General features: G+C 40.3%; 1 protein-coding gene across 2 annotated transcripts in view; it reads right to left on the reverse strand.

Annotated features, from left to right (window-relative positions):
- The window catches only part of LOC133606819 (solute carrier family 2, facilitated glucose transporter member 4-like), a 59,761-nt gene that overhangs the window by 20,338 nt on the left and 15,356 nt on the right, over positions 1 to 24,067 (reverse strand). For both annotated transcript variants that reach the window (XM_061961169.2, XM_061961170.1), the window contains exons 3-8: positions 16,651 to 16,811; positions 16,323 to 16,447; positions 11,852 to 11,967; positions 10,530 to 10,692; positions 3,258 to 3,445; positions 3,075 to 3,179 (exon numbers count right to left, since the gene is read on the reverse strand). In XM_061961169.2, coding sequence (XP_061817153.2) covers positions 3,075 to 3,179; positions 3,258 to 3,445; positions 10,530 to 10,692; positions 11,852 to 11,967; positions 16,323 to 16,447; positions 16,651 to 16,811 — 858 coding nt within the window. The remainder of the gene's footprint in view (positions 1 to 3,074; positions 3,180 to 3,257; positions 3,446 to 10,529; positions 10,693 to 11,851; positions 11,968 to 16,322; positions 16,448 to 16,650; positions 16,812 to 24,067) is intronic.

Consider the following 24,067-nt stretch of genomic DNA (forward strand, 5'->3'; position numbering starts at 1 on the left):
AGAAAAAAAACAAATTAAATTGTTATATGTATTCAGTGATTATACTATAAAGTTATTTTCCATTTAACTTAACCAGTTCTAGATTATTTTTATTCAAAATCGCTGAATTTTCACATTTGCCGTTCAAATACTGAGAAGAGACGGTGCGGTGATCAGCAGCCAGTTGAGGCACGTCCCTCAGTTGTGCCTCAACATGGATTGCGGACTCGGCTAACTGCTGGCCTGCTGTGCAGTGAGACCGTATTGCTATATGAACTATATTATACATTTCCATAGTTTAGTTAGCTGAGGTATATAATGTACAGTGTATTTGGTCAACAACTGTATGTGTGTAAAGTATTTCTTGTGCTGAGCAATCATAAAACTGCTGCGAAGACGCACTGTGTGAGGCTCGCAGTAATCCCGCCTCCTGGTGCCGGTTAATGCACCCCCGCCGCAGAATGCACCCCCCGACGGGAGCGCCACACCAACCAAAGCCCACATCCAAACCCTCCACGTGCAAGACCGAATCCACCCAAAAAAAAGTCACTTAACAAGAAGCCAAAAAGTGCAAAAACAACAATGCTCGCGCCGGAGGAGCCGTGAACGACTGCAGGGACACAACATTAGGTACACCTGCAGACTGCAGCACGGATTTCATATTTCATTCATTCACAACTCCTCCAACACGAACACCACTGTTCCCGCCCTTATAAGTTCGCCCTTTAGGGTTCATATGTTTGTAAATCTGACTGTGTTGAAGTCAGTGTCTCACCAGTCATCAACCTCACCGCACGTCACTGATGTATGTACGTTTATATATACATACATATATATATACACACATACATATATATATATATATATATATATATATATATATATATATATATATATATATATATATATATATATATATATACATATACATATATGTATATTTATGTATATATATATATACATATATACAGTATATACAAACCCCGTTTCCATATGAGTTGGGAAATTGTGTTAGATGTAAATATAAACGGAATACAATGATTTGCAAATCATTTTCAACCCATATTCAGTTGAATATGCTACAAAGACAACATATTTGATGTTCAAACTGATAAACATTTTTTTTTTTTGGCAAATAATCATTAACTTTAGAATTTGATGCCAGCAACACGTGACAAAGAAGTTGGGAACGGTGGCATTAAATACTGATAAAGTTGAGGAATGCTCATCAAACACTTATTTGGAACATCCCACAGGTGTGCAGGCTACTTGGGAACAGGTGGGTGCCGTGATTGGGTGTAAAAACAGCTTCCCAAAAAATGCTCAGTCTTTCACAAGAAAGAATGGGGCGAGGTACACCCCTTTGTCCACAACTGCGTGAGCAAATAGTGAAACAGTTTAGGAACTTTCTCAAAGTGCAATTGCAAGAAATCTAGGGATTTCAACATCTACGGTCCATATTATCATCAAAAGGTTCAGAGAATCTGGAGAAATCCCTCCACGTAAGCGGAATGGCCGGAAACCAACATTGAATGACCGTGACCTTCGATCCCACAGACGGCACTGTATCAAAAACTGACATCAATCTCTAAAGGATATCACCACATGGGCTCAGGAACACTTCAGTAAACCACTGTCAGTAACTACAGTTGGTCGCTACATCTGTAAGTGCAAGTTAAAGCTCTACTACGCAAAGCGAAAGCCATTTATCAACAACATCCAGAAACGCCGCCGGCTTCTCTGGGCCTGAGATCATCTAAGATGGACTCATGCAAAGTGGAAAAGTGTTCTGTGGTCTGAAGAGTCCACATTTCAAATTGTTTTTGGAAATATTCGACATCGTGTCATCCGGACCAAAGGGGAAGCGAACCATCCAGACTGTTATCGACGCAAAGTTCAAAAGCCAGCATCTGTGATGGTATGGGGGTGCATTAGTGCCCAAGGCATGGGTAACTTACACATCTGTTAAGGCACCATTAATGCTGAAAGGTACATACAGGTTTTGGAACAACATATGCTGCCATCTAAGCGCCGTCTTTTTCATGGACGCCCCTGCTTATTTCAACAAGACAATGCTAAGCCACATTCAGTGCGGGTACTTTCCTGGCCCACCTGCAGTCCAGACCTGTCTCCCATCGAAAATGTGTGGCGCATTATGAAGCGTAAAATACGACAGTGGAGACGCCGGACTGTTGAGACTGAAGCTCTACATAAAACAAGAATGGGAAAGAATTCCACTTTCAAAGCTTCAACAATTAGTTTCCTCAGTTCCCAATCGTTTATTGAGTGTTGTTAAAAGAAAAGGTGATGTAACACACTGGTGAACATGCCTTTTCCCAACTACTTTGGCACGTGTTGAAGCCATGAAATTATGAAATTCTAAGTTAATTTTTATTTGCCAAAAAAAAAAAAAGTTTATGAGTTTGAACATCAAATATCTTGTCTTTGTAGTGCATTCAATTGAATATGGGTTGAAAAGAATTTGCAAATCATTGTATTCCGTTTATATATACATCTAACACAATTTCCCAACTCATATGGAAACGGGGTTTGTATATATATAAATAAATAAATAAATATATATATATATATATATATATATATATATATATATATATATATATATATATATATATATATATATATATATATATATATATATATATATATATATATATATATATGTATACATCTATATATCTATCTATGTATATGTATATGTATATATGTATGTATGTTGCTTTAAACCACTAATGGTAACAAAAGCTAGCCAGTGGTGTTTTTGTTGTATTTTCTGGTTTAATTGTGTTTTACTTTAAGCAAGTAGCAAACAGGCCCTTAAAGAAAATTCAGCCCTACTAGCCAATTTTGCTTAGCAACATGACATTTGGCAGATATATCTATCCTAGGTAATTTACGCAGTTGCGGCTCCATTGCATTGGGGGCTCCATATCTCTGCCACAATCACCACTTCAGATGGGGAAACCTTCTAAAGGGTGATTCATGTGGACGTATTGCAGGAATACCGACAAAGATACAAACCGATGCGTCAATAAAAAGGGAATATTAGCATAGTAGCAAATGTTTCTACTGACCGACACTACGGTGAAAGCGCAATTGACGATGCCGGCTCCTATTGTTGCGTATATGGGACTCTGTACACCGGCTTTGGTGAAGATACTAGTGGAGTAGTAGAAAATCTGAAACGACAAAGAAAACAAAAAGGTAGTCGATTTACAATTTTTTGAGGGGAGGGGTGGGTTTGTTTGATTACGTACGGCATTGATGCCGGATAGTTGCTGGGAAAGTTGCAACATGATAGAAATGACAATGGGCTGACGGTACATAGGCGAGCGAAAGAGCTCCACAATGGAAACTTTACGCTCCATGTCCATCCTTCTCTTCTCCTCTTTCATCTCCGCTAACAGGTCGCCCACTTCTTGGCGGCCGGTGAGCCTCCTCAAGCCTGGTGAAAAGCCATTCAAAATTAATGCTGAGAAAAGTATTAAACAACATTGCTTTATAAAACTTTTTTTCTTGTGAGAGCTACTTTTCTAAAATGAAAATGGCAGAAAACTACTCATTTATTTTCATAGATTATTTTGAACCCTAACAACTGAATAATCTTGTTTGTCAGAACATTAACATAATGTTGTTATCCACAACTCATACTTTGTAGTAATACTTTAAAAAATATTTATTTAAAATTATAGATGTCCCACACAAAACCAGTCCAACGTCACGGGAGGGTGTTGGGAGGAGTTGGCGGCAGGTTGCCAGGCCATGTGCCACCGAAGCCAGCGAGGACAAGTCAGGAGGTAGCGACGAGTCAGGGGGTAGCGACTAGTGGAACGCGGCTGCAGCTGGCAAGGCGGGCGTCCACGAACTGGTCACATCGATGGCCAATGAGGAGGCAGACGTGAGCGAGACCAGAATCTCAGCAGCCATAGAGTTTCACGCTAAAGTCCTGATCGTTGCTGCTGATGGCACGGTGGGGGCGTCCATGGACATGGCCACATTTGCGATCGACGAGTAGGCAGGCCGCGAGTGGCTGACGGGCACTTTTGCTCTGTCACCTATCCTGTTTGTGATTTTCATGGACAGGATTTCTAGGCAGAGTCGTGACCATGGCGCAGAGGGTATACGGGGGGCTAAAGGTTGCGTCACTGCTTTTTGCAGATGATGTGGTCCTGATAGTGTTGTAATGCAGTAGTTTTTCCAATAGATGGCACTGTTGTACTGTTTATCATTTTCATTCCACTTTGTATGCACTTGCTCTCTGTGTGTTTTGCCAGTTAATAAAAACTCTGCCGAAGAACAGGTTATGGGCCCAGATTGTCGCTAAAAAGCTGTTGTGCACGGACTTTGTGTGAAGATAAACAGTATTGTGGGAACTCACAATGGAGGATAAAATGTTTATTGACAGACTGAGCGGACCAGAGAACTGGGCAACATGGAAGTTTCAGATGGAACACTTGCTAAAGGCTAAAGGACTATGGGGCATGCATGCTAATGGAGACGGAGACGCTAGCCGCAGATGCTAACGCAGCAGCACAGGCGGAATTCACAAGACGGAGAGAGAAAGCGTTCTCTATGTTAGTGCTAAATGTAAGTACACCCCAGTTGTACCTGATAACAAACTGTCAAACTCCCAAAGAGGCGTGGACCACGCTGAAAGCCCATTTTGAGAGGGATACTTTGGCTAATAAACTGTTCCTGAAGAAAATATATTTCAGATGTGAAATGAAGGAAGGAGAGGCTTTAACTGATCATTTAAAACAAATGAAGGAGCTAACTGATCAGCTATCAGCATTTGGATCTGTAATTGAAGAGGAAGACCAAATTGTAACATTGTTGGGTAGCTTGCCATCAAGTTATGCTACAATTGTCACTGCATTAGAAACAAAGATTGACAACTTGACACTGTAGTTTGTTCAGCAAGCATTAATAAATGAAGAGCAAAAGCGAGTGAATGCTAATGATTCCAGTGGTGCTACGTCGGGTGGTGCATCCGCCATGTCATCACAATTTCGGGGAAATGTGCAGGATAGCTCCAAGACAGTGGGAGTAGCAGACAAAAGCAAGTGGAGATGTTACAAATGTGGTAGAGAAGGCCATATCAAGCGCAAATGTCCAACCTTGAAAAACAAACCAAAAAAGAAAATCCACAAGGCCAAGCACATGATGTGTGAGGATGAAGAAGATTCCTCTGAAAGTGCCTTTGTGATCAGGGATGCAAACAGTGACAACCCACAACAAGCTGAGTGGTTAATTGATTCTGGAGCATCAAAACACATGACGTGTGATAAAGACATTATTAAAGAATACCAGCAGTTCACAAAATCACATTCTGTGAAACTGGGTGACGGCAGGGTGGTTGACGCCCTAGGAATTGGAACTGTCAACCTGAAAATGACTTTCAAATTAAGTGATGTAAAAAATGTCACAATGTATGATGTGCTGTATGTTCCAAAGCTGTCTGGGAATTTATTCTCAGTGGGAGCTGCTACCAAGAGAGGGAATACAGTGCAGTTCAGAAAGTCTTGTTGCTACATACAAGGAAAAAGTGGAACACTTCAAGGAATGGGAACACAAAGAGCTGATGGACTATATCAGCTGGATATTAAAGGAAGTAAAACTGTATGTCACAGTGCTTCTGTAGCGGCCAGCCTGTGGCACCAGCGCCTTGGTCACACTACCAAGCTTAAAGAACTCAAAGATCTGGTGAACGGAGTGAACCTTTCTGCAAAAAAAGAGATTCCCTTCTGTGAAGGATGTGTGGAAGGCAAGTTGGCTAAGAAGCCATTCAAGTCGATTGGAGGAATTCGTTCCAAACGCAAGATGCAGCTGATTCACAGTGATGTCTGTGGTCCCATGCAGACTGAATCTATAGGTGGAGCAAAATATTTTGTGACTTTCATTGATGATTACACAAGATGCTGCAAGGTATACTTCTTGAAACAGAAAAATTAGGTGCTAATCAAATTCAGGGAATTTGAGAGAACATTCTCAAATGAGTCTGGTCTAAGCGTCACAAGGCTGAGGACAGATAATGGTGGTGAGTACACATCAAAGGAGTTTCAAGAATATTTGAAGTCTCAAGGCATCCACCATGAAATGACTGTACCTCACTCACCACAGCAAAATGGTGTTGCAGAAAGAAAAAACAGGACATTAGTTGAAGCAGCTAGAAGCATGCTGTCGCATGCAAAGTTGTCAAAGATGTTCTGGGCAAAGGCTGTAGCCACCGCGGCTTACATACAGAACAGGCTGCCCACAGCTGTTCTGAAGGAAGAGACACCCTATGAGAAATGGTGTGGAAATAAACCTGACATGAGTCACATGAAGGTGTTTGGCTGTATTGCTTATGCACATATCTCAAATGAAGAAAGAAGGAAACTGGACAAAAAGGCTGTGAAGCTTCGTTTTGTGGGATATGCAAACAATGCCAAGGGATATCGCCTGTATGATGAAGAGAAGAGGAGGATTCTAATCCGTCGTGATGTCATCTTCGATGAATCAAACTTCAGCTGGAAGCAGGAAATGAAAGTACTCTATTCAGAGAACGAGATAACCATACAAACAGATGAGAATGAAACACAACATGATGAAGTCACAGTTGACAGCACTGTCAGAACAAGTGGAAGAATCAGAAATGCTCCAAGGAGATTTGGATATAATGAGTTTGTCGATATAGTGACTGTTGATCATCATGCCAATACGTGTCGTGTGACAGAGCCAATCACACTAAAAGAAGCATTGGTGAGTCCTAATGCAAAAGACTGGCAGGAGGCGGCTGACTTGGAATACAAGTCACTGCTTGAAAATGAGACGTGGGACTTGGTGAATTTACCAAGAGAAAGAAAGGCAGTAGGATCGAGATGGGTGTTTAGAGTCAAGCATCATAGTGATGGAAGAGTGGAGAGATACAAGTGCAGGCTCGTTGCCAAGGGCTACTCACAGTTGTATGGTGCTGACTATGATGAAACATTTTCACCTGTGGTAGGTTTCAGCTCTATTCGTACATTGTTGTCCTTTGCCATTCAAAACAATTTATATGTACACCAGATGGATGTTGTAACTGCATTCCTTAATGGGCACCTGGAAGAAGAAATCTACATGGAGCAGCCAGAGGGCTACATCAAACCAGGGCAGGAACACCTGGTATGCAAACTAAAAAAATCAATCTATGGACTGAAGCAGTCTCCTCGCTGCTGGAGCAAGGCTTTCACTGAGTTCATGATGGAAATCGGATTCAAGCAGAGCACATCAGACCCCTGTGTGTTCGTGAGATCAAGAAAAGAGCTTGAGATACTTGCAGTTTACGTCGATGATTTGATTGTGATAACAGAGTCAACTGAGAGCATGAACAAGCTCAAAGTGGCTCTCAAGGAGCGCTACAAGATGAAAGACATGGGAGAGCTGTCCTATATCCTGGGCATCTCTGTGATCCAAGATAAAGAGAAGAATCGTGTAATTCTTCATCAGAAGCATTATATTGAAGCCATACTTCAGAAATATGGAATGGATAATGCAAATCCTGTGACAACTCCTACTGATGCCAATGTCAAATTTAGAAAGAGCGATGGTGTCAGTAAGCAAGTGGACCAGCATACCTATCAGTCAATGTTGGGAAGTCTACTGTATGCTGCAATGGCCACACGACCAGACATAGCTCAAGCAGTGAGTGCTGTGTCAAAGTTCAACGCAAATCCAGATGTTGCACATCTGACCGCTGTGAAGAGGATACTTCGATACTTGAAAGGGACAGTGAACTTTGCTCTCAAGTATGAGCAGTCAGACTCTGGAGCCTTGACTGGATTCTCAGATGCTGACTGGGCTGGAGATCAGGATGACCGACGCTCAACAACAGGCAACGTTTTTCTACTGAGTGGAAGAGCAGTGAGCTGGCTCAGCAAGAAACAAGCAACAGTTGCACTTTCAACAGCAGAAGCGGAGTACATCGCACTCAGTCAAGCAGCTCAAGAAGGAATCTGGCTGAAAAGATTACTGAGTGATCTCGGAGTGAAAACTATGTCCACAGTGATCCTGGAAGACAACCAAGGAGCCATCGCAATCGCAAAGAATCCTGTGAACCACTCCAGGACCAAACACATAGACATTCGCTATCACTTCATCCGAGAATGTGTGCTGAATAGACAAATAGAACTGCAATATTGTCCAACAAATGACATGAAAGCGGATATCTTTACCAAACCACTGCCTGGACAGAAGTTTGAATATCTCAGGGGTGAGATTGGACTTTTCCCTATTTAGATAAAGTGGTTAGTTGTGCTTGACAGGTGTACACCGAACGCTGCCTGATGAAAGCAAGTTATAAAAAAAATAAAAAAAAATGTGTGAAAGAGTTTCAGTGAAATTATTGTAAACAAACTAAAAGAGTTCCTGTGAAAACAATGTAAAAAACAAAAAATATTTTGTTGTTGTTTGACATATTATTGTAAAGGAGAGCACGGCTCTGTAATATTATTTAAAGGGACTTTGTCATTGAAAAAACTAAGTGGGAGTGTTGTAATGCAGTAGTTTTTCCAATAGATGGCACTGTTGTACTGTTTATCATTTTCATTCCACTTTGTATGCACTTACTCTCTGTGTGTTTTGCCAGTTAATAAAAACTCTGCCGAAGAACAGATAGCACCTTCGGTTCGTGACCTTCAGCTCTCACTGGATCGGTTCGCAGCCGAGTGTTCAGCGGCTGGAATGAGGATCAGCATCTCCAAATCTGAGGCCATGGTTCTCAGCAGGAAACCGATGGTTTGAACAGTCCAGGTAGAGAACAAGACTCTGTCCCAGGTGGAGGAGTTTAAAGGGGAACATTATCACAATTTCAGAAGGATTAAAACCATTAAAAATCAGTTCCCAGTGGCTTATTTTATTTTTCAAAGTTTTTTTTAAAAATTTTACCCATCACGCAATATCCCTATTATCTTGGGGTCTTGTTCACGAGTGAGGGAAAGATGGAGAAGGAAATCAGCCGGAGAATCGGAGCAGCTGGGGCAGTATTGCAGTCTCTCTGTCGCACTGTTGTGACGAAACGAGAGCTGAGCCAGAAGGCAAAGCTCTTGGTCTACCACGCTATCTACATTCCTACTCTCACCTATGGTCATAAAGTGTGGGTTGTGACCGAAAGAATAAGATCGCGGATACAAGCGGCCGAAATGAGTTTCCTCAGAAGGGTGGCTGGCATCTCCCTTAGAGATAGGGTGAGAAGTTCAGTTATCCGAGAGAGACTCGGAGTAGGGCTGCTGCTCCTTCGCTTGGAAAGGAACCAGCTTAGGTGGTTCGGGTATCTCGTGTGGATGCCTCACGAGCGTCTCCCTAGGGATGTCCTCGTTGCACGTCCCACTGGGAGGAGACCCCGCGGCAGGCCAAGGACCAGATGGGGGGATTACATCTCCTCTCTGGCCTGGGAACGCTTCGGGATTCCCCAGGAGGAAGTTGCTAATGTTGCTCTGGGGAGGGAAGTCTGGGGGTGTCTGCTGGAGCTGATGTCCCCACGACCCGATTCCGGATAAGTGGTTGAAGATGGATGGATGGATGGGTGCCATGATTGGGTATAAAAGCAGTTTCCATGAACTGCTCAATCATTTACAGACAAGGATGGGGCGAGGGTCACCACTTTGTAAACAAATGCGTGAGCAAATTGTCCAACAGTTTAAAAACAACATTTCTTAACAAGCTTTTGCAAGGAATTTAGGGATTTCACCATCTACGGTCCGTAATATCATCAAAAGGTTCAGAGAATCTGCAGAAATCACTGCACATAAGCGATGATATTACGAACCTTTGATCCCTCAGGGGGTACTGCATCAAGAAGTGGCATCAGTGTGTAAAGGATATCACTACATGGGCTCACGAACACTTCAGAAAATCACTGTCAGTAACTACAGTTGGTCGTTACATCTGTAAGTGCAAGTTAAAAGTCTACTATGTAAAGCGAAAGCCATTTATCAACAACACCCAGACACACTGCCGGCTTCGCAGGGCCCGAGCTCATCTAAGATTGGACTCACGCAAATTTGAAAAGTGTTCTGACGAGTCCACATTTCAATTGTTTTTGGAAACTGAGGACGTTGTGTCTTCCGGACCAATGAGGAAAAGAACCAACCGGACTGTTATAGACGCAAAGTTCAAAAGCCAGCATCTGTGATGGTATGGTGGTGTATTAGTGCCCAAGGCATGGGTAAATTACACATCTGTGAAGGCACAATTAATCCTGAATTGAATATAAGTTAAAAAGGATTTGCAAATCATTGTATTCTGTTTTTATTTACGAATTACACAACGTGCCAACTTCACTGGTTTTGGGGTTTGTATATTACAATAATCTTTCCTTTTAATATGAAATAATATGGAAATAAAATATAATATATGTGATATTTAAATAAAACAAATGGATTTAGAAAACATACAGATTTATCTACCCTCCTCTGGTGTCTTATTCTTGCCTGAATTGTAGAAACTACCAGGGAATGTATAATAATTCCAGGACGTTCTCAGACAAAAAAACAACAACAATTCCCACTGACCACTCTTGGCATGGTGTTCCTGGCAGCGTACTATGTAGAGAAAGCGAGGGCTCTCGGGGCAGAAAGGCAAGAGCCCCATCTGGAAGACGGTCGGGACCACCGTCAGCCCCAACAGGAGAGGCCATAAGTCCTCACTGCCGAGTAACGACTCCAGGCCCAAAACCTAGGTCAGACATTTTTTTTCATTGTCATTAAAAATGTTCAAATGAGCTACACAAGCAAAGCTTACCATTGAATGCCGAGCAACAGGCTTAACTTATTTTTTAACTTTGTGGTTACAAAAAAAGGTACTTTTTTGAAGGAAATTAATTTTTTCTTTTAAAGATTTAACAATTTTAACCTAAGGGAAACATTAGGCTATTGTAAAGTACAATGTTTATATATATGAAAACAAAACAGAAATATCATTTTGTTCCAAATTACTTGAACAGGTTTTAGTTTTATAGCAAACAACAAATTCAACAAACAATTTAAAACACGACCATAGTCACTATGAAATGTAAGAAGAGATTCTTAGAGTAACACGTCCCATCAGGAGGCAATAAGACACATCAATTTCTAGTTTGGTTTCTGTTATGTTTGTTATCCTTTATTATTCCTTTTCCCTTCTTTCATTTATACTCTTCCCATGATTCTTTTAGACATGGAAACATAATTAAGTGGGTGCTTGAATTAATTTTAAATTAGATTTAAATTAAAATAACCAATTTTTTGTTAAATAAATATGAGTATTTTTTTTCTTTCAAGTTTTGTAGATTTGGATTGAACTTGCAGCACCGTCACGAGGGAGGCTTTCACCTGTTTCGTTGTCCGTGTGTGATGAGAGAATAGACCGCAAACCACAAGAGAGGCTAATATTAGCTGCTCTTTTGTCACGGCTGGTTCCACCAGCTTGCGTTTTGTGAGTGTTCTTCTGTGTTTAGTGCTTGTTCTTGTCCTGCGCTCTTATTTTGGTGGCACTTCCTGTTGTGTTGGTGTTTTTTCATAACTGCTTTACACATGCCTTCAAGCACGTTTCCCCTCACCTGTTTTCTGTTCGTGATTAAGGCTATTTAAGTTGATCCTTTTGCTACATTGGTTGTCTGGACATTGTTATCTGTTCACTGGTGACTACAGACAATCTTTTTCCATGTTACGGTCCTACTATGTGGACGGAGTCTGCTCCACATTTCCTGTGAGTGTTTTGCTGGGTTTCAGCAGTTTGTTTTGTGTTTTTCATAAAATAACATAAAATTAAATATAAAATAAAATGCAAAACTTCTGGAAAAGCCCGGGCCCCATAGTGCTCAGGACACTTGTACTCCACTGTGTATGGAGTTTACCTGTGCAATGAGAATCCCAATAACGATGGCCAGTTGGTGCAGCGTCCCCAGTGCTCCCCGCAAACTGGTTGGTGCAATTTCACCCACGTACATGGGGGTCAAGCCTGATGCCAAACCTGCAATTTAGAGTCCGTTAGAAGCACAAATGTGCAATTAAATGCAGCAAAAACACACACAAAACAGCAACAAATCAAAAGAAAACCACAGCATGCAGCAAAAAGTGTAATAAAAGCAGACAAACAAATTACAGTAAAACATAATAAATGCAGCAATAACATTTAGAAATAAGCGCAAAAAATGCAATAAATACAGCCAAAACACACACAAAACAGCAAAAACATAAAAACATAACATGCAGCAAAATGTAATAAAAGCAGACGAACCAATAACAGCAAAACAAAAAAGCAGCAAAAACTATTAGAAATAAGCATAAAAAAATGCAATAAATACAGCAAAAACACACAAAACAGCAAAAACCAAAGAAAAACATGCAGAAAAAAATGAAATGAAAGCAGTGAAACCAATAACAGCAAAGTAAAGGGAGCAAAAACAATTAGAAATAAGCACAAAAAAATGCAATAAATACAGCAAAAAACAACACATAACACAGCAAAAACATAAAAACAACATGCAGCAAAAAAAGTTAATAAAAGCAGACAAACCTATAACAGCAAAACATAATAAAAACAGCAAAAAACAAACAAAACAGCAAAAAAAACACAAAAACATGCAGCAAAAAGGGTAATAAAAGCAGACAAAGCAATAACAGCAAAACATAATAAAATCAGCAAAAACTATTAGAAATAAGCACAAAAAACACAATAAATACAGCAAAAACACACAAAACATAAAAAAACATAAAAACAGAACATGCAGCAAAAAGTGTCGTACAAGCAGACAAACCAATAACAGCAAAACATAATGAAAGGAGCAAAAATAATTAGAAATAAGCACATAAAATGCAATGTATACAGCAAAAACACACACAAAACAGCAAAAACATAAGAAAAACACAACATGCAGCTTAAAGTGGAATAAAAGCAGACAAACCAACTACAGCAAAACATAATAAAAGCAGCAAAAACTATTACATATAAGCACAAAAAAATGCAATAAATACAGCAAAAACACACAAAACAGCAAAAACAGAAGAAAAACATGCAGCAAAAAAATAAATAAAAGCAGACAAACCAATAACAGCAAAATAAAAGGAACAAAAACATTTAGAAATAAGCACAAACAATGCAATAAATACAGCAAAAAACAACACACAAAACAGCAAAAACATAAAAACATAACATGCAGCAAAACATTTAATAAAAGCAGACAAACCTATAACAGCAAAACATAAAAAAGCAGCAAAAACAATTAGAAATAAGCACACCAAATGCAATAAATTCAGCAAAAAACAAACAAAACAGCAACAAAATTAAAAACATGCAGCAAAAAGTGTAATAAAAGCAGACAAAGCAATAACAGCAAAATATAATAAAAGCAGCAAAAACAATTACAAATAAGCACAAGAAATGCAATAAATACAGCAAAAACACACAAAACATAAAAAAACATAAAAACAGAACATGCAGCAAAAAGTGTAATACAAACGTAAATGCAGCAAAAACAAATAAAAATAAGCACAACAAATGCAATAGATACAGCAAAAACACACACAAAACAGAAACAAACATAAGAAAAACACAAAGTGCAGTAAAAAGTGTAATAAAAGCAGACAAACCAATAACAGCAAAACATAATAAAAGCAGCAAAAACAATTAGAAATAAGCACAACACAAAAAATGCAATAAAATACCGGATTTTCTGAGATCCATATACCACGTGCTAAACAGCGTGTAAAATCCATAAAATAGTACATGCTATTTTATGGATTTTACACGCTGTTTAGCTACTAATATTGCATGTACTATTCACAACCGATGCTGACCGCCTTACTTAAATGGGGTTCGGGGTGTAATACGCAGCTGTCACCATGGAGACACTCGTTCACCACACATTCATGTTCTCATGCTCCAACCTGTGGCGTTTTGTGAGCAAACACGCAGCACACGTGTGCACTTTTTACGGGCACATTAACAGCTGTCCAGTGCATCTTTTTTTTCTGTGCGCTGCAGATGTGCTGATGGGAAAGAGGCTGTGCTGACTGTGCTCAAGACGCTAACAAATAAGTTTAAAGGTTAAACTGGTGAAATTATTCTGTGCATTTGACCCATCACCCTTGATCACCCCCTGGGAGGTGAGGGGAGCAGTGAGCAGCAGCGGTGGCCGCGCCCAGGAATCATTTTTGGTGACTTAACCCCCAAATTCAATACATATTTAAGCTTTTTTTTAATTTTTAATTTTTATAATAGGCATGTTAATAACGTGGAATTACAGATTAAAAAAAATGAACGATATTTTAAAAAAACACCAGCAGACACCAAAACGCATTCATTGAATTTGGTTATAATTAGACCCTTAAAGGTGCGAGATGTAGGAATGTGGCCAGAAATTGTACTGCAATCAGGGTCAAAATTCTGTAGTCCTCTCCCACTCGCCATGACTGAGATTACCAGATACGCAGCCGAATCCGAATCGTACTCCAAGGAACTTCAAATGGCAGTCGATGAGTCCTACGCTGTAGGTTTCTCTTGTTTATGCTTCTTGCAAGATGGTTTACTAAGTAATTATGCCACATTTTACTGATGTTCATTAGCCAAATGTATTTGTAAAGTTACGCAGCAATATTTACTTCGGGAGTCGGGACAGATTGTTGGGATTACCCTGCTAAAATGTAGAGTTTGACCGCACGAACCACCATCGAAATAACTATATATAATAATATATATTATATATCGCATAGGCCTACTTTGATGGCAAGCCAAAGCCAACAGTAAAATTACCGCCACATTTCTTTTAGCATAACTCCATGTTACATCCAACCTGACGCACTACATTCTCTTCCATGTACGCACATCACCATCTTTCAGTGCATAGTGCGATTCTATGAGCCAACCCACATTACCCAAAAACCACGTTACGTATAAATCATATAGCCTACTACCAATAGTACACAAAGTAAAAAATCATTACATTTAATGCATTATATTGTGCCAAGCAAATACAACCGCATGCACATACAGTACCAGAAACGGCACTTAGCCGTGCTAATGTTGGAACACATTTTCTCAGTGTATCAGCATATTGAGAAGGAAATAGGCACCGACACTACCCAAATCCACATAGGTTTTATTTGTTGAAAATATGTTTTGCCCTGTCAGTTGCATGACACATTGACATACAGACGAACAGGCATATACAGTCGCGATCAAAAGTTTACAAACCACATAACTTTCCTCCAGAAGGTCCTATCTTTGTCCATGTGATGTCAGATGAAACAAACATTTAGCTGTTTGGCCACAATACCCAGCAATATGTTTGGAGGAGAAAAGGTGAGGCCTTTAATCCCAGGAACACCATTCCCACCGTCAAGCATGGTGGTGGTAGTATTATGCTCTGGGTTTATTTTGCTGCCAATGGAACTGGTGCTTTAAATGGGACAATGAAAAAGGAGGATTACCTCCAAATTCTTCAGGACAACCTAAAATCATCAGACCGGAGGTTGGGTCTTGAGTGCAGTTGGGGGTTCCAACAGGATAATGACCCCAAACACATGTCAAACGTGGTAAAGTAATGGCTAAATCAGGCTAGAATTAAGGTTTTGGAATGGCCTTCCCAAAGTCCTGACTTAAACGTGTGGACAATGCTGAAGAAACAAGTCCATGTCAGAAAACCAACAAATTTAGCTGAACTGCCCCAATTTTTTAAAGAGGAGTGGTAAAAAATTCAACCAGAAGCTTGTGGATGGCTACCAAAATCGCCTTATTGCAGTGAAACTTGCCAAGGGACATTTAACCAAATATTAACATTGCTGTATGTATACTTTTGACCCAGCAGATTTGGTCACATTTTCAGTAGACCCATAATACATCTATAAAAGAACCAAACTTCATGAATGTTTTTTTGTGACCAACAAGTATGTGCTCCAATCACTCTATCACAAAAAAATTAGAGTTGTAGAAATTATTGGAAACTCAAGACAGCCATGATATCATGTTCTTTAAAAATGTATGTAAACATTTGATCGTGACTGTATTTCCCCCGTTAGCCTATATGTTGATGTGTCATTGACCGGGCTAGCATGCTATGCATTACACTAGGAGCTGAGCATCACACTATAAGCATTCATTACATGAAAATACTAGCTTTGTTAGACAAGAGTAGTAAAAACAATACAAAGAGCAAAACTCCAAGAAAAACTGTAAAAAAACACACACAAAAAACGTAATGCAACACACAAAAATCTATAAGACACACAATACAAGAATCAAAAACAATAAAACAACATTAAAACGATATAAGAACATCAGCAAAAACAGACAAGAAAAACTGCCAAACACAAAGAAATGGGTATTACCACAGTAGGAGCCAATGATGAAGCGCCCGAGGATCATCATTTCGAAGGAGCGACACAGTTTGGACATTCCCATCAGGCTTCCACCGATGAATGCAAACAGATTGTTGATGAGCATGGCCTTCCTCCTGGGGAAAGAACGCATCTACTACGTCACAAAGGACTGTTTTGTACTAAAAGAAACACGTCTAAAAAACTTAATAAACATCTTAGAAAAGTCTGCCACAGTTCTGTGCCTCGTACTGTAAGTGTGAAAGGAGGTTCTTTATTTTTTTTATTTTTTTGCTGCTGTCATTTTTGTTTGTTTTTCTTGGAAGTAACACACTCTTACCTTCCCAACCACTCCGAAACAAAACCGACACAGAAGGAGGACAACATGCCCCCGATGGAGAAGATGGCCACAGACAAAGACCACAAGGACGTAAGTGTCCTAGTAGGGATCGGCTGTCCATAGCGATGCAACCACGTTGTGTTGTAGTCCTTTTCAATAATCTGAACACAACACAAAGACACATGTCAAACAAATAGATGTCAACTGTAAAGGTTGCGTGTGTGTCATGTGCAAATATGTCAGCCTCTATTTTTGTTTTAGCATCAGCTGACGCTCACATGAGGGTCAAGGTGAGACGTCCCAGAAAAAGTCCCCTGACTTAAAAAAAAATGTGATTGCCATTCTATTAGAATATTTTTTGTAGTGGTAATTATATTTGTGAAAACTAAAAATATAACACTTCTGGATTTTTCAATTATATTTACTCAATTAGATTATATTATATTATTATACATGTGGTTCATGAAGGAATTATACACCAATAAATATAATATTTAAAATTATAACGATAATACGATATATAAATAACACCACAGGCTAGCATAACAGAAAATATTGTTTTTTCTATTTGTCACAAATACTAATTCTATTAAATCATGTTTTTTCTGCCATTGTCTTTTACTTACACACAACTTCAATTTGTAGTCTTGTTGTTACGACAGGACATACAAAACCCAAAACCAGTGAAGTTGGCGTGTTGTGTACTTCGTAAATAAAGACAGAATACAATGATTTACTAATCCTTTTCAATTTATATTCAATTGAATAGACTGCAAAGACTAGATATTTAATGTTCGAACTGAGAAACAAAATTTTTTTTTTGCAAATAATCATTAACTTAGAATTTAATGGCAGCAACACATTGCAAAAAAGTTGGCACAGGGGCATTTTTACCACTGTGTTACACGGCCTTTCCTTTTAACAACACTCAGTAAACGTTTGGGAACTGAGGAAACCAATTTTTGAAGCTTTTCAGGTGGAAATATTTCCCATTCTTACTTGATGTACAGTTTAAGTTGTCGTATTTTACGCTTCATATTGCGCCACACATTTTCAATGGGAGACAGGTCTGGACTACAGGCAGACCTGCACTTTTTTACTACGAAGCCACGCTGTTGTAACATGTGCAGAATGTGGCCTGGCTTTGTCTTGCTGAAATAAGCAGGGGCGTCCATGAAAAAGACGTTGCTTGGATGGCAACATATGTTGCTCCAAAACCTGTATGTACCTTTCAGCATGAATGGGGCCTTCACAGATGTGTAAGTTACCCATGCCTTGGGCACTAATACACCCCAATACCATCACAGATGCTGGCTTTTGAACTTTGCGCCTGTAACAATCCGGATGGTTCTTTTCCTCTTTGGTCCGGAGGACACGACATCCACAGTTTCCAAAAACAATTTGAAATGTGGACTCGTCAGACCACAGAACACTTTTCCACTTTGCATCAGTCCATCTTAGATGAGCTTGGGCCCAGTGAAGCCAGCGGCGTTTCTGGGTGTTGTTGATGAATGGCTTTGGCTTTGCATAGTAGAGTTTTAACCTGCACTTACAGATGTAGCGACAAACTGGAGTTACCTACAGTGGTTTTCTGAAGTGTTCCTGAGCCCATGTGGTGATATCCTTTACACACTGATGTCGGTTTTTGATGCAGCACCGCCTGAGGGATCAAAGGTCATGGGCGTTGCCACTTACGTGCAGTGATTTCTCCAGATTCTCTGAACCTTTTGATGATATTACAGACCGTAGATGGTGAAATCCCTAAATTCCTTGCAATAGCTCGTTGAGAAATTTTGTTCTTAAACTGTTCGACAATTTGCCCACGAATTTGTTCACAAAGTGGTGACTCTCGCCCCATCCTTGTTTGTGAAAGACTGAGCATTTCACGGAAGCTGCTTTTATACTCAACCATGGCACCTGTTTCAGCTTGTTCTGTCTTCAATGACTATACAAACTGGACGGTTGAGCTTTACCCTACTCACAGGGAACTTTTATTCAACAGTTGCCATTCAACACAACCGGCACACTTCTCCTGGTAAATCACTCTAAACCTTCCGGGTAGGAACAACACACAAACAAGCAATTCCTATTGCTACATCCCTTTTCTTTTAAAAAAGACAGTATTATTTTCAAATATTAAATCCAACCAAATTAACTGTTAAGCTGCTACTCTACAAACTCAAAATAGTATGCATTTTCAAAATGCTACTTATTAAAACATTGTTAGTGCAAAACGTTTCACAGTGCAAAACTTTTCTTCCTTTTTTTTTTTTCTTTTTCTTCTTTTAGTTACCGAACAATGTACCTTAGCTTTAGCTTATTTTCAGAACATAACCATAAGAGCCATCTACTCATCATACCTAAACCTCAGTTCACATTTCTTTCTTTTTCTTTTTTTTTCTTTGATCCTAAGTACACACAAAGTCATTCAAATGTCTTGGACGCTGTACCACACGTCCTGACCGTGTAGTGGTTTGTGAGCTCTCAGTGTTTTGAGACACTGGGTCGAGTCTCGTCTTAGTTTGGGGTTGTTCTGACCTGTCCGGTTACATATCCACAGCTTTTCTCAGATGGCGACGATTTCTTCTGAGAACACTGCCTGTGTCCAGCTCCACTGCACAGGATCTGTTACCAAGTGGAGTGCTCACTGTAGTCTTTCTCCATAAGGTGTTCATATCAAAAGCCTGCACTCGCACAACATCACCTGGTTTCAAAGAGTCCATGTCCTTGGCAGTTTGGTTGTAGTATTTTGATTGTCTCTGTCTGTCACGAGTCCTGACCCATTGTTGGTCACTTTTGGCTCGAGTAGGCTGTCTCTGATCGGTAGAAGGGTCCTTGTTAAAGGGCTTGTATCCAAATCTTGGGTTGGAGTGTTGCGATGATCCAAAATGGCTAGATACGGGTCCTGTCCAGCCAGTTTTGCCTTCCTCATCAGTCGTTTGGCCGTTTTAACAGCTGATTCCGCTTTGCCATTACTTTGTAGATAGCCAGGAGAGGAAGTTTTTGTGCATAAATTCCCATTTTCGACTGAAATTTGCAAACTCTGTAGAACTAAGTTGGGGCCTGTTGTCTGAAAAAATAACGTCCGGAATGCCAGTTTTCTAGTTCGAATGTTAAGTATCTTGTATTGGCAGTCTATTCAATTGAATATAGGTTGAAAATTATTTTCAAATCATTGCATTCTGTTTTTATTTACGATTTACACAATGTGCCAACTTCACTGGTTTTGGGGTTTGTATTTGTCACAACAGCTCATTCTATTAAACCATGTTTTTTCTGCCATTGTCTTTTCCACACAGTTTGTAGTCTTGTTGTTACGAAAGAACATACATTCAATAACAACTAACCAAATCGCTATCATTAGCTGACAGCACACAAAGCTAACGTGTGAACACGTGTTACGCGCTGGCGTAGTTACGTCAAGGCGGAACATAAAACATATAGGAAAGTTCCCGCCCTCTTGGTATCGGTGTAATGGTTGCAAACAGTTCATTTAATAACAAGAACTAAATGAAAAGGTACTAAAAAACCTTACTTTTATCCGTATGGCTGGAAGGAGCGTTGCGATGGCGTGAGAGACACGTTTATTAGGAGGAGGAAGTCTTAATAATGAGACCGCTGCTTATTTATAGTTTATAGTTTCATAGTATAACATTCTTTCAAATGGCCATGCGACTACATACGACTCTCTTCTTCTTTCTTTTTGGACACGTACAATTTTTGGGATAAATCATTTATGTTAATGCGCACACGACTACGAGGCGTCGTAACAAGCAACGCCGTAAAAAAAGGACCACCTGTAAACATTAGTCCATCACAGACTGTACATTTTCCCTTTCTCGCTCCCTCTTCATCGCCCCTTGGCTGGCTTTCTGGATACGCCTTGGGAAATGTCTTTTGGGGAATATTTCACCGCTGTCATTAAAAGATTGAAGTTGACTCCAACAACGCCTCTTCTCTGCATCCCGGGGTCCAAGCATGAATTGAACGTAACATGGGATTGGTGGTAGCGGGGGTGTATAATGTAGCCCGGAAGAGTTAGGGATGCATGGAATTCTGGGTATTTGTTCTGTTGTGTTTATATTGTGTTACTGTGATGTTCTCCCGAAATGGGTTTGTCATTCTTTTTTGGTGTGGGTTCACAGTGTGGCGCATATTTGTAACAGTGTTAAAGTTGTTTTATACGGCCACCCTCAGTGTAACCTGTATGGCTGTGGACCAAGTATGCCTTGCAGTCACTTATGTGTGTCTGCAAAAGCCTCATACAACATGTAACTGGGCTGGCACGCTGTTTATACAGGTTGTAGAGGGCGCTAAAGACATTATTGTTGTTTGGGTGAAAATCAGCAGACATCCGATAAAATAGTTGCCCTGAATTTCGGGAGTCTCCTGGAAAAATCGGGAGGGTTGGCAAGTATGACGCTGTCAAGCGCCATTCATATAAAACTTGCGGTCCGCACTAACATTAAATTTTCATATTAAGGTGCGGGCTGCAATATAACGTCTCGCGGGCCGCGTGTCTGGTTTATACATAGCACAAAGCAAAAAAAAAACTTTGTATGCAGTGTTATTTCATTTTAAATTTCAAAAGAGTTTTGTGGCTCCCATTGTTTTCTTGAATTTGTGAAACGGGTCAAAATGGCTCTTTGAGGTTGCCGACCCCTGCCCGAGCTGCTTCACTTCTGTCCCGGACCAATTCCCCTCACCTGTTTGCTGTTTGCAATCAAGACTATTAAAGTTGATTCTTTTTTTCTACCTTCGTTGTTGGGACATTGTTACCGATTCTCTGGTGACCATAGACGATCCTTTGATGCTAAACACAACTAAACTTGTACTTTGTGGACGCCGTCTGCTCCAAATTTCCTGTATGTGTTTTGCATTTTGTTTTGTTTTCGTCATAGTCTGTCCGGTCAGAGCACTTCCCCGTTACTCTCGCTTTTTGTTCGTTTATTAACAAATACTATGTGAACGTCTCTGCACGTGGTGGTTTCACCTGACGCCGACAGATCTTCGGGAGCCCGGTAGACCGGTTGAATCAAATCTTTTATTGACATAAACACACGGGGATGACTTGCTTTCCAGCAATATATTTAGGACTTTCCAGTCCGGCGTGTCTCTGCTCTTCCCTCTTTCTGTCCGTGTCTCTCTCTCTGGCTCCAACTCCAACAACGTGTCTCGGTCCGGCTGCTGCTATAAAGGCGACAGGTGATTAGATAACCAGCCCCAGCTGAGCAATCTACTCACCTGCCGCTGGCTTCGAGGCCGGGCCATACACACCGTATTCCTGCTGGAGGCGCGCCGACCACGCCCTCCTCCACATACCCCTTTTTTTTTTTACTTCACGCTACTACCTCGTTCGTTTGCATCCTTAAATCACAACAACCTTCTGCGTCTTCCACAACGCACCATTAGTGGTTTAGAAGAACATTATACAGATTCCTGTATAAAAGCCGGAATACTAAAATTGTTTGTATTTTTCAGCGACCTTGCCTCTGCAGCCTTGATCAGAGGTGTAACGTGATGTTGTTGTGGATCAAAGAGGCGGTTGAAATCAGGGAGCGGTTCCCAAAGACTGTAAACCGAGATGAAGGAGCCTACCAACTTTCCCACAACCCGGCAGTCTGACAAACCATCAGGCAGTAAAGGGCGGCCCATGTTGGGGGACACCGCCATCCCACGACCTTAGGTGGATGGTACAACTCATAGAACTCAACAACATCAAGTGAACCTTTTTACTCATTTTTTAAACGTCTACATTTTTCACAATTACTAATTATCCATCCATCCATTTTCCTACCGCTTGTTCCTTTCTGGGCCGAGGCGGGGCTGGAGACTATCCCAAACCTCATGGCAGGGCCAACACAGATATTAATAAAAAACTCTGCTCGTCGACCCAAATTATTAGGTTGGCATTCAGACTGTCATTCATACGCAACAGCAGTCCCAAGTTCTATGGGACAGCAGTTCTAGTTTTAGTTATCATCGTACCCCTATTTCCCCCTGACTGAAATAAGTCTTGTTGTGAATTCAGTTTTTTGGATGTTCCGCAATAACCTTGATAGAAGTAGTTTCAAGACAACTTCAGAGATGCGTTATTCTTTTTACTTTATATTTTAGTTGACAAAATTGACTAAAATGTTGAGTAATTTAGTCGACTAAAACTAAATCAATTTAGATGACTACTATATGATTAAAACTAAAAGGTATTCTAGTCAAACCTAAAAACTGCTGTCAAAATCAACACTGTTGAGTCGACGATAACAAAGATGAACATTTTAGTCTTTAAAATGAGCAAGAAACTATTTGCAGTCATGTGATGATAGAATATATATTAACTGATAGCTGATATTAATAGATCAAACATCAGTAGCTGACAACACGAGTATGTGTTGCATGGGCCTCGTTTACGGGACAGTAACATATGAAGCTCAAACACTTTTGGAAACAGAGGAATTCGTCCTTTTTTCGACGGTTGTGTTTATCGTTTTCGGCTTCGGGGCTGCCTTGTACGCATTTCGGCATTCCTTAATTAGGGTGAGTGCATGATGCACTAAATGGCTGACTGAATGATTGTGTGAGTCCTTCTGATTTAATATGAACAATTTCAATGGTCACCATAAATATAAATCATTTGAGGGGCTTACTATGAGGTCTGTCGCACCGCTGCCTCTCTACCTGACCCCCCTGGGCCCTATTCGGACTTAATCAGTGAATTCTCAGAGTTCGTCGCTGATCTAGTGACGCACGCCGACAATATAATTATAATGGGGGACTTTAATATCCATATGAATACCCCATCAGACCCTCCGTGCGTGGCGCTCCGGACTATAATTGATAGCTGTGGTCTTACACAAATGTTAAATGAACCCACGCATCACAATGTTAATACGATAGATTTAGTGCTTGTCAGGGGTGTCACCACCTCCAAAGTTATGATACTCCCGTATACTAAAGTAATGTGCGATCATTACCTTATAAAATTCGAAATTCTGACTCATTGTCTGGCGACTTGTCCAGGGTGTAAAGCGCCTTCCGCCCGATTGTAGCTGAGATAGGCTCCAGCGCCCCCCGCGACCCCGAAGGGAATAAGCGGTAGAAAATGGATGGATGGATGGAACTGCTTTAGCAGTCGCAACATTAATGCTGCCTCTTGCTGGCCTACTGCCTTGGGTAATGGCACCATTCCCAAATTATGTGGGATCTATTGATAACAACTTTAACGATGCCCTGCGCAAAACCATTGATAGTATAGCACCGCTAAAGCTAAAAAGGGCCCCTAAAAGGTGTACCCCATGGTTTACAGAAGAAACTAGAGCTCTTAAATTATCATGTACAAAGCTGGAACGCAATTGGCGCGCAACTAAACTTGAGGTTTTCATCAAGCATGGAGTGATAGTTTAATAATTAATAAACGCAT

The sequence above is a fragment of the Nerophis lumbriciformis genome, linkage group LG05, assembly GCF_033978685.3.
Source record: "Nerophis lumbriciformis linkage group LG05, RoL_Nlum_v2.1, whole genome shotgun sequence".
NCBI classification, from domain to species: Eukaryota; Metazoa; Chordata; class Actinopteri; order Syngnathiformes; family Syngnathidae; genus Nerophis; species Nerophis lumbriciformis.